The sequence below is a fragment of the Larus michahellis genome, chromosome 7, assembly GCF_964199755.1.
Source record: "Larus michahellis chromosome 7, bLarMic1.1, whole genome shotgun sequence".
Taxonomy (NCBI): Eukaryota; Metazoa; Chordata; class Aves; order Charadriiformes; family Laridae; genus Larus; species Larus michahellis.
This window is the reverse complement of record NC_133902.1, coordinates 28356082-28367364: the sequence shown is the minus strand read 5'-3', so window position 1 is coordinate 28367364 and position 11283 is coordinate 28356082. Positions and strand designations below refer to the sequence as shown.

Below are 11283 nucleotides of genomic sequence, written 5' to 3'. Positions count from 1 at the left end.
AAACTGCCTGCATTTCAATGCTCTGTATGATGTAAAACTCCCCTCATAGAAATTCTGGACAGTGCAAGCTAAAAATTGCGTCCAACAGCACTAAACAGTACTCTCAAATCTTCACCCTAACTTATGGCTAGTAATCATATATAACAATCAGTGTTTTGCTCAAATAAACTAAGTTTCACTTCAGCTTAAACCCCAAGGCAGTTAAAACCCTGCTGGTTCACGCAGCCCAACAAAGTGCAAGGGCCAGAAACAAGGGTAAGCCTTACCCCAGTACATAATTTTTATCTCACCAAGCTCTTAAAAAGAAGTATAAATTTAATGCAGTAACAAACAGGAAGGACACAACTGACATACATAGTAAATGGTCATAACAAAACAACTTGACATTATTTCAGTTAACTCACAAAATGCTCTGTTAGAAGTTTAATCAACAAGAAGCCTTATTTCTCATATGGCTGTTATTTTAGATCTTAAAACAAGAAACAATAATCAGAAAATGTAATGCTTAACAAAGTTAATCAATCTGATAAACCTATACAGATATACTTCTGGGTAATAATAATAATGCCTTAGAACAGGTAGTGTGGTGAATTGCATTTAAATGAGATGTACTGATAAAAGGATGTATTTTAAAAGCCTCGGTGTTGCTGTGAAGGAGGAGGATCTCTAGGTACTGGGAATATAAATTTTCTTCTTAAGGTATACGCCGGTTGGGGCATCTGCTTCTTTGTCCCCAGGCGGTCAACACGTCTGCCCACATCTTCATTAACTTCTGTAAGAATTGACAAAATATCCTCACCCCTACAGCCAGAAGGAGAGCAAAAATAAATAAATAAAAAAAAGAGTGATAAATGAGCAGATGGCACTTCATTTAACACCTCCCAGATCATTTAGAAGATACAGTATAAACATTTAAAACACAAACCCCACATTCTTTTCTCCAAATTTGTTCTCATTTGGGTCATAAAAGACCTTTTCTTACTCCGTCTTGCTTGATTCATCCAGTAAAGAAAAATAATGGAATAAAATATTTTTACCTAGACGCACTGAAGAAACAGATGGCTCTGCCTTAAAAAATATAGATGGGAAGTTTTGGGTTTTTTTACAATAAACTTCACGTTCTCCAGATTATGGTATTAGCAGTGTGAATGTAAATTTATCAGTGGTGAGCAAACAAATCATCAGTTCAACTAATTTTGTCCACCTCAGAACATGGGTTAGTGTTCCTATGTGAATTTGCCTTTGGAGAAAAAAAAAGGGGAAGTTCCTCCCACTTGTTCATGGAAGAGCTAAGCAAAGTATTTACCTTGGTACCAACAACTGTAGCTTGCTGCACAGGGACTGAATATACCAAGTACCCTGTTGAATGTGCCGGAAAGAGGCATATCCATCAATTGTGGCCATGCCTAGGAGGAAATCGGCCTCTTCAGGAATACTTTCGGAAGGAGAAACGCTCTGTTGCATGGAAGGCAACTCAGGAATTTGTGCATCAGCTTCAACATAGACAGGACGCTGTATCTCTTTACCCTGGCATGCTTGGATAAAGAAGAGTTTGGGTTTTTCAAACAGCTGTGGACATTGTTTGGCAGTGAAGTGGGACATGATCATGCGAATTGATACAAGTTCCTCGTCTTTCCCATAGATCGCTCCTGACTCTCCATGAGATAGAATACAACATATAAAACAGTCCCTATCTTTGTGATCTTGCAAATGCTGCCAAGTTCGCATAAGATCTTTAATCTCCCAGGACGTCAGATTTTTGTAAGTCCAAACATCCAGACCAAGCCACGTGAATACTCGCTCCAGTTCCTCTGTAATTAAAAGAAAGATAAAAGGAAAAACTGAGGCAGTAGAAAACCATTTTATGAAGTCACTATGCAAGCTAATCTGAACTGGGAAAGACCTTACAACCTGACACTTCCTCAGATTCATCCTTATACTAGTATCAACTAAAGGTTAACTGGAATAAAAAAAGACGGCATCAGCTCAACACATAATTCCTGGATTTTTCTGGACAAGTTTCAGAAAATACAATGACACTTTACAATGTATAATGACACACTAAGTGAGCTCACAAATGACTCCTGAAAATATGAGGAATCCCCCCTTAAGTTTCAGATTAGATCTTTCAAAAGTTTCCTCACATCATTATTTTCAGTTGCAGTTTTGACTATTTGAGTTTCATACACAAGAGAAAACCAGAAAGAACAGACTAAAATAAGAAGTACGCACAGAGCTGCTTGATGCCAGAATTTTGCATTATATTATGTAGAATGATGATTTAGTTTAGTTTTAGTTCTTTATTTCAGCTATAGATAAGGGCCAAGTAAGAGATTTTTAAAATGCTTCAAGAATGATCCAACTGCATCAGAAACTCAGTGGTTATTCATCCTTTCACCCTTCCTCCCCTAGGATACACAAATGACATAATTTAACACATATCAAACATTTTACTCTTCAAGAATATTAACCAACTAAAATACAGACAATAAAATATAGAGCAATACTAGACAATCAACTCACATGGGGAAACAGATCCTCCAATCCTCCAAAAGTATCACTTCAGTAACTTACCAGCATCTTTGCAAGAACCTTTTCTCTCCTGAAGAGACCTATCGAACTCAACGTTATTAATAACAAGACAAAATCCTCTGTGGGGTCCATCCATTTTGTAGCTTGTCATCTTTTGTAGAAAGGAGAGAAAAAAAGCTTACAGTCTCAATGAATTTATTCAACTTACTCATATTTCCTTAACATGTCTCAAAATTGTCATCCCAAAATTAGAGGCACCTAAGACTGTGGGTTACTTTTGAAAAGCCGGAACTCAATGGCGTCTCCTTGTGTGAAAAGACTGTGGGTGAATCCTCAAGCACACTCTGCCATCATACTATCAAACTGTAGAGGAAAGGTTTAGCAGCTGAGTTGTTCATCTGCATGCAAAAGAGAGGATTCAGCAGCTAAACTCCGCAATCTGAACTGATGATGGGGATAAAAGTCCCAAACTATTTCCAATGTCATGACAATATTTTAATTTCAGATGGCAAAGGGTTCACAGTGAAACTATAGGATATTAGACATCTGAGGTTTTTTTTCAAGAGTAGTGATGAATACCTGGAGCAGGTCGTTCATACTTAAATCACTGGAAATGGATTCAAGCAGAACAGAGATCTCAGAAGTGCATAAACCTGCCACACTACCAGTTTTGCTAAGACTTAAAAGTTATCTACCACTCTTAAGAAAGAACGTTTTAAAAACTGAAAAGTCATCAAAACTTCAAGTACCATCTCTTCAAGTCCAACCTTGGGTTGAAATCAAAAACTCCAACCACTCCAGTTCCTTTCTGCTTGCTAGAGAGAGCAACAAACATCTGCTTTTGTGCATTTTAGTAGAAAAAAATTAAGGCCACACTCCAAGCTCCTTCAACAGCAGCAAGAAGTACTTTTGCTACAGCAGTCTGAACTGCAGGTGATGAAAAGATACGTTATAGCACAGAACATCAAGAAATTAAATAGCTATAAACAAATGCAGTAACTTGCTCCCTCAATATCCATGCTCATCAGAAGGAAAAAGCCAGAGGGAGAATTCAGTGGCTACACTGCTGTACAAGACTAAAGAGTGCACATAAGGCTTCTAAGAAGGGATCTCACAAAAGGGATCTTTTCTTCTGTACCAAGACATCTGGTTTATTGATGAAGATTGTTATAAGCCTGCAATAGCTTACTAAAAACTCTTGCCTTCTTTTATCCTTCTCACAAGGTCTTTGCATGCTACCCCTTATTGCTTTTAATTTCAAGATGCCCTGAAGCTTTTTCTAAGCCAGATCCAGAAAGAGAGAACTGTGAAGCTATATTTGCCTCCGTGTCTTGCACATTCTGCTGCCATCTCCGAAACACAGAACTTAAGAAAATGCCAAACGTTTTGCCTATATCAGGAACATAAGCAGATGTGTGGATAACATCAAGGGTGTTATGCCTGTTTTGCTCCCCCACACCTTTCAATACTGGTAAATTTCTGGCCTCCAGATTAAAATATTCTCTGCAACATTCCAGTTGATCAGACAACCCAAAAAACTTTATGAGATACGCAGGCATCTCACATGTCCTTGCATGCGAGGGATTGTGTCCTTGCATGTCATTACAGGAATGAAGACCTCACACACCCAGCTATTCAAAAAGAAGGATTTAGGAGATTGTCTCAAACCTTGGATTCATTTTCCACATTGCTGAATTCTCCAGGCAGCTCCAGGTTCATTTCAGAGAAGCCTTGTGTAAGATTAGCTGCTTTGTTATCTAGGAAAAAAAACCCAGCATAGATATTTATGAAGAGAAATCCAATATTGGTGGACATAGCAAAAAGGAGTTTAGCTACAATACAGCACTTTTTGTATTTGAAATACTGTTTCATTGAAAGGAATAATTCCTCTGTATGCAATAGCATCGTCATGTTCAAATGATATATTCTGAACATGTCTCAAGTTATTTTTATTATATATATTTTTTTGTGACAAAAGCAAGGTTTCTATTTGTATTGGTATTGTGGAACAAAGATATCCATGGTACAAGGATAGATTCTACCTCAGACATTCAAATTAATTTTTAATTTGGAAATAAGCTCAGAAATAAACTGTTCTGCAATGTTACTACTGAAGGTCCCATTACAGATTTTTTTTTTGTTCCTGAATCACTGATGATAACTCTCACACCAATTTTAAGAGCAAGGCTGCACTGACAGAGCTTGAAAGTGGAAAAGAGCTGACAGATGTTGTACTGCTATACTTTGCAACTGGTCATTTGACGTGGAGTCACAAAGATGGATGCAAACTACCCAGTTATTTCTACTGAAACTTTTCAGAGATCTGATACAAAATGTAACTTTATTTATTGCTGCTTTATTTACTTTTCCTGAATCCCTAAAATGCTTGTCTCCTTTTGTACAAATCATATGCTATTTAATGCATTTTAAACATCCATCTCTACCACGCAACACCCCCTGGCTCTTCAATACCATGATCTATACAGCAGAAGAAGTCAGAGGGAAAATACTGCAGCCAAAAAATTAATGTTTCAATTTTATAAACAGTCATAGTGTCCTATTCTCTTGTCCTCCCAGGGATATCTAAATAGAAAACTTGTTTTTCTTTTTCAGGAAAGAAATCATCTTTTTGCTTCTCATCAGATTGGCCCTTACTTCACTTCCCAGAAAACACTTTAATTAGTTTCTAGTATACAAGTGACAAAGTACACAGGATTTGCCAGTTTTCTCTTGCCTTTTTTTTATTTGTGCAGAAAGCAAAAGACCCATCCAAGAAGACAGCAAGGTAGGTGTGTTGTATTAAACCAAATGCTAGAAATTTCCCAGAGAGAATAAAGGAATGCAACATTAAACAAAAAGGTAATAAAAACCAAACATATTTTCAGAAATCCTTACCATCGATATTAGAACCGACGGATTTGATTGAGGTCTCCTATTTTTTGAGTGGGGGGAATACCATGTTAAAAATCATTATTATGTATAAATAAGTTTTCATAGCGATTTTAGCAAAATAGGCTTAATACAAAGCTCTTTATGTAGTGAGTAGGAAAAATACTGAATTCATACGAGCAGTAGAGCATTTAATAATGAAATTACAAAAGACATCCCCACTTACAGCAAATCTCACAGAGCTGGAAACAACTATATTTTCTCTTAAGGATAAAGGGAAACAGAAAAGAGTTTTCTTTCACTTCCAAATGATCCTCTCACTATAGGGGTAGGCAGTCACTATAAACAAAATAAAAGACCCAACACAGTCCCATACCAATTCTCTTGGATAGTCAATTATTTGAGTATCAATCATTATAGTCAGTGATTCTATAGTCCTGCCTATGAGATATCTTCTAGCAGTAAGTGTCAATGGTTTATTATACAGCATGGAAAAAGTGTATAACCTCTCATCATTTTAAAGAAAAATCAAACATGATCATCAGGATTATGGAAACAGTCTCTTAATCTTTTTTTTTCCAATTCTTTTAAATCTATGTTTTCTTAATAAGACTACATTCATTTTCTCACTATGCCAAGTGCCATGCAGGAAGGCTATCCCAAACCCTCTGCACATGTAGAGCAAATATAGCTCAAAACAGCAGTACTGCAACCTTCTTGATACTAAGTAGCTCATTTTCCTCAGCTCTTGTCTACTAGAACTTCACTTCTGGGAGTATCCTTAGAGATATCACTGGTTTTCCTCATTCATAACTGGGTTAAAACTCCCTCTCTTCCTCTCCTCTTCCCCAAAAAAAAGATCAGTTACAGCCCTGGTAAGTTGCTGCAAGAGGGTTTTAACTAATCATGGACTGGTACATTGCGAAAATGGCACCACGCTTTTTTTAGCGGCAGCAGTTTGAACTGACCATCAAAGTATGGTGTTAGCCTTTAGAGATAGTTTAGTGTTGATCAGCAGAAACTTTAAAAATCAGCACCAAGTGACTGACCCATTCTCCAAAAGGCACCTGTCTAGCTTTTTCTCTTGCTCATCTCTCTTCCTAACATTATTTTAATTAATTTTTTCCCCAACTGTACATGACCAATAGTAGTATTTTTGACTTCCACTATTTGATGCTATATGCAGCTGTATTTCTTACATGCTGAACAAATATGCTTGTTCCCTTCATAAATCAAGTAAGAAGGTTTAGCAAAAAATCTCACACCCGGTATGGTTTCAAAATAAAGGCAAGAAAATAAAACAACCCCTCAAATGACTAAAACCCAAGCTGGCTGTATGTACTCCAGTGTACCTGTGGGGAAGTGAATACTCTGATGTCTCCAGTGTGAAACAGTGAAGATTCCTTAATTGGGAGAGTGTTCTCCTGCTGTGGCAGAGACACTAAGAGCAGAAAGAGACAAAATGAGAGACAAAATGCATTTTAGTTAAACCAGTATGAACCTGCACGTTAGGAAAATGCAGACCTACACTTACTGAAAGATATATTAAAATAGAAAGCAACTTTGAAACACACTCAGAAAGCACAGGGGAAAGGAACTCATGAAATGCTGAGTGCCCTTGCACCTACTGGGGAGACATAGCTTTGTACTTCCCAGAATGTGATTCCCAGTCCTGAAATAAATAGAAACCAAACTTTTTTCCAGTATGCTTACAGTCACTCCACAGGATGTTAAATGAAGGAATATTACAAACTGCAGTATAACCCCTGATAACATGAATCACACATTTAATAATACTGCCTACCACATATCAGACGCAAACACACACACAGTTTGCCTCTCCAGCTTATTAGCAGGCAACTGCCTTGTTGTAGTGTACATTCATAAATCATAAAGTGCCATTTACAGGACAGTCATCATCATCTCAACACTATTCATGGGGAAATAGAAAAGGGAGACATAACTATAGATAGATTTTGAAGTTTCCCAGGCTAACCTGTATGTGCTGAACTGCTCTGTGTGGCCTCAGACATTCCAGCATGCCCCTATTGGAATTCAGCTAGGAAGTAAAGCAAGCTAGGGACTGTTATGCCAAATTTGTGTGTGAAGATGAGTGATCCCACTCTAGCTCCTATTCTAGCAACGCACCCATGGGACCTTGAGGTTCAGTTCCCCAGACCCTTCTAGTGCTTCTTGCATTTTAGCAAACCTACCTCCTGACTCTGAATTTCTCACCTTTTGCCTTTCTGTAGCAGCTTACTGTTTCCAGAAGATCAGGTGAAACATTCATACAGATGTCCTCCAGTATCTGTACATTGTTTTCAGTTAAAAGGCCCTGTTTTTCCAATAAAATCAGCAATTCCAGAGCAGACTGACAGCCAAGAGGAGAGAGAAAAACTTGTTATTGTTCCTTAGAACTCAAAACCTGCCTCAGCCCTGTCTGCCTCAACCAATCACATTACTACCTGTTTTGCTTCCTACCAACAAGGTCCAAACAGTCAATTTTACATCCCTGTTGGAGGTGGAAATGTTGCTCCATGGAAAGCTACTAGTTGCATGATTATTTGGTATGGCCTTGTTTAAACAGATTCACCCAAACCATATTAATGACTCTTGGCTTTGACAAGGCTTTGTTACTGTGAAATGGTACCAATGACATATGGACATGACTCATCTTCAGCCACCTTTGCACATGACTCAAGCGGGGCAAAGATTTGATTTGTCACCTTTTTATGATCTGTGAACTGTCAATGATTGACCTTGGCACAAAGCACGGAGTTCCACACTTACCTGTAAGTGTTTCTTCCTTGCGAACCCTACAAACACTGACCAGCCTAGTTGCAGATTATGCTCTATTCTGCTTCATACTTTTCCTCCTATTTACCCCCCTCCTTCTTCCCTTCCCGCCATATACGTGTTTGTCTCTCTCCTCACATACAAGAGTTATCCGTCGCCTTGGAAGACAGTTTTGCAGGAGGAATATGATATCCTTCAACATGTCACCAGTAATGTTCTCTGACAATTCATACAGCATCTGCCTGTAACAGAAATACAGCGAGATAAAACCAGAACAGAAGACAGTGTAGAAACTAAAAGCCATCTGAGAATTTAAAAATGGAAAGGGAAACGGTATGTCATAGATGGCAGTAATGGAGAGAACATAATCCCACTGCAAGCTTACCTGTACGGAGACACTTTTCCCTTCTCGTGCAGACATTCTTGGACTTTCTCCTTGGTATAACCAAGTTTCTTGAGCAAGGAGTGACATTTAATTCTGTATAAGAGTTCAGCTAGCAGGAAAGTATCTTCCTCATTCAGATATTCTTCAGCCATAAGAAGCTGAAAGATGTCCACTGCTGACTTCACATTTTCTAGTTTCTTGAAGGGGAGCAAGTCAGTACAGAGAAATTTTAAAGCTGCTACATCTTCAGCCACCAGATTTTCATCAAGGAGCAGAAGCTGCGTACGGAACTTCAGGCTTGCATCATCCTCCATGTTGCTGGAACCAACAGTCTCTGCCTGAAAATACAAAGCAAACACTAGTAACACTTGAATCTTCAGAACAACAGTCCTTGTAATAAGATTTCATCCAACTGATGTTTGGAAGCCCTGGATTCTCTGCAGGAGAGGAGTTACCTTTTAAATAAATTTGAAACTTACTCCCTTCTCCAAACACAAGACTACAAAGATCAGATATGGCAGAAGCTCTGAACAACCCTGGCTAAATTTGAAGTTAGCCCTGCTCTTAGCAGAAAACTGGGCTAGATGACCTTCTGTTTCTTTCAAACATCTTCCATGTTCAGATCTTTGCTTCCCTCCATTGTTTGTACGTGGGAAGAGCCCCTGCAGTAACTTATTACAACTCTGAGTGGAGTGAGCACTGTAGTTCACATATATATTCCTCGATCTGCAGTCTGAGGGCTCATTCTTCTCCTGTAGCAGGCAGGTGTTCCTCTGTTACAAGCCTGACACCCAAGCTGAACTGTGGAATATCCATCCATTCCCAGTCGTACCTTGCTACCGGACTGCATTTCATATTTGGCACAGGGAAACCCTAAAGCCTCCCTTGTAAGTAAACGTCAACTAAAAAGTAACAGTGCTCAGTCTAAATAGGCTCTGCACAAGCAACTCAATCTTACTTAAGTTCAATAGACTAATCACCCTTCCACTACAACAACTTCTTCCATGTGGCCTAGGCAGTTCTTTTCTGCCTGTGGAAGGTTATATAGGTAAAAAGGTGCCTCAGTGCCTTCTGTTCAAATGGGTAGGCAGGTCTTTTGTTTAGAGCAGTTGGAAGCAGCAAAGCTTTCTACATGAGGGAGCACAAGAGAAAAATCAGAGAAGTGGACTAGGGACAAAACCTCTGAAACCAAAGCCTTTGAACCATCTGGGAGGACAGCTCAGCAGATAAACCACACAAGATATCACAGCACATGGGGGCACAGAGGGGAGATTGTTGCAATTTTGTATTCAGAGGCAGACAGAAAATACAATCCCCAAGTCTAGATGCCCAATGTCCTGGTTTGAGGTAAAACAGAACCAAGTTTCTGTTCAGTAATTTTACTTTTCAGTTAAGTCTAACAAACTGCACTCTCTGAAATTAACAGTATGTTTTTTCAGGCAGTATCTGCTTCTAGCAGAGATAAGGCTTGATGTTTATAGTTAACACCAAGGAATGATATGCAGAGAGGCTCCTGCTTATACTTGTTGCTGTAACAACCAAGGTCAGCTAACTTTGGTATTTGTCCCATTGCAGGGTTGGAAGTGGAAAAGCGTAAAGGGGTCCCACCTGCAGGGAGAAGCAGACAGGACAGGTGACCCAAAACTGACCAACAGGGTATTCCATGCCATCTGCCTCATGCTCAGTATAAAAGTTGAGGGATCAAAGGGGTCAGCTCTTTCTTCAACGGCCATCATCCGAGGAGGGGTCTGTCTGTTTGTCTGCCTTTGATACAGATCCGGAATCCAGTTGCCGTCGGTCACCGAGTCCAGTCTGAGACTTTTCCAGTGCCTGCCAGTGATGTGATCTTCATCCTGGGAGCTTGATACTGATTTTGTATATGTTGTATATATTTCATTATTCTCTTTTTTTATATTACTATCTTTTTTTTCTATTATTTCATTATTAATAGTTTATTTAAAGTGGTTTAGTTTCTTTTAAACTCATAAGTCATTTTCTCTTTCATCCTTCTCTCCCAGAAGGGAGAAGTTGGGGAGAACATCTGTTGTTCATTTTACTGTCCAGTCCAGCCCAAACCATGACACTCAGTTAGAAAATAAGGTTTGAAAGAATACAGGAACCCTGAACCGTGTCCTGTCCCTAAGTCACAAGTCTAAGCCTGTGCAAAAAAAAAAAGTCAGATTGCTTTTTCCTATATTCAAACTTACTCTCCCACAGCTCAATAATTGTCCTTCAGATTCTCTCTCTCCACATATGAAATCCCATGTGTTGTTACACCCTCTTCACTCAAGCTGTTATCAAAAAGGCTCAGATCTCAGTTATCTACACAAAAAAACCCTGTATCACTTCACAGTAAATCAGACTTTAAACTCATTTAGCTAAAAGCTACTTTAAAATCCTATCTAGATGCTTCAATCAACTAAATATAGCAGAATAATTTAGGTTAAACTGATTCCTGCCTAAAATAACGAGCCTATATAATCCAGGTTCAAACCGAATTATGATAATTCAAGAATTTAGAACCAATGATTTCAATTAAATGAGTTTAAAAATCATCGCCTTAGGAGAACAGGGCAAGTTGTGTGTAAACCAGATGTAGTTGTTTCACCAGCAAATCAAACTGAAGCAAGTTCCAGTACAAGTTCCTTCATCTACCTTTAAAATAGCTTTCAAGTCTGTGT

General features: G+C 38.7%; 1 protein-coding gene across 8 annotated transcripts in view; it reads right to left on the bottom strand.

The window, feature by feature from the left end:
• Positions 1-297: 297 nt before the first annotated feature.
• The window catches only part of CASP10 (caspase 10), a 17300-nt gene continuing 6314 nt past the window's right edge, over positions 298-11283 (bottom strand). For 3 of the 8 annotated variants that reach the window (XM_074595616.1, XM_074595615.1, XM_074595614.1), the window contains exons 2-10: positions 8603-8940; positions 8360-8459; positions 7657-7792; positions 6774-6862; positions 5428-5464; positions 4201-4289; positions 2575-2683; positions 1307-1811; positions 298-801 (exon numbers count right to left, since the gene is read on the bottom strand). In XM_074595616.1, coding sequence (XP_074451717.1) covers positions 630-801; positions 1307-1811; positions 2575-2683; positions 4201-4289; positions 5428-5464; positions 6774-6862; positions 7657-7792; positions 8360-8459; positions 8603-8916 — 1551 coding nt within the window. In that variant the 5' untranslated portion in view covers positions 8917-8940 and the 3' untranslated portion in view covers positions 298-629. Of the gene's footprint in view, positions 802-1306; positions 1812-2574; positions 2684-4200; positions 4290-5427; positions 5465-6773; positions 6863-7656; positions 7793-8359; positions 8460-8602; positions 8941-10210; positions 10474-11283 lie in introns of those variants that run through there. The other 5 variants (XM_074595619.1, XM_074595618.1, XM_074595613.1 and 2 more) reach the window with 4 other exon arrangements.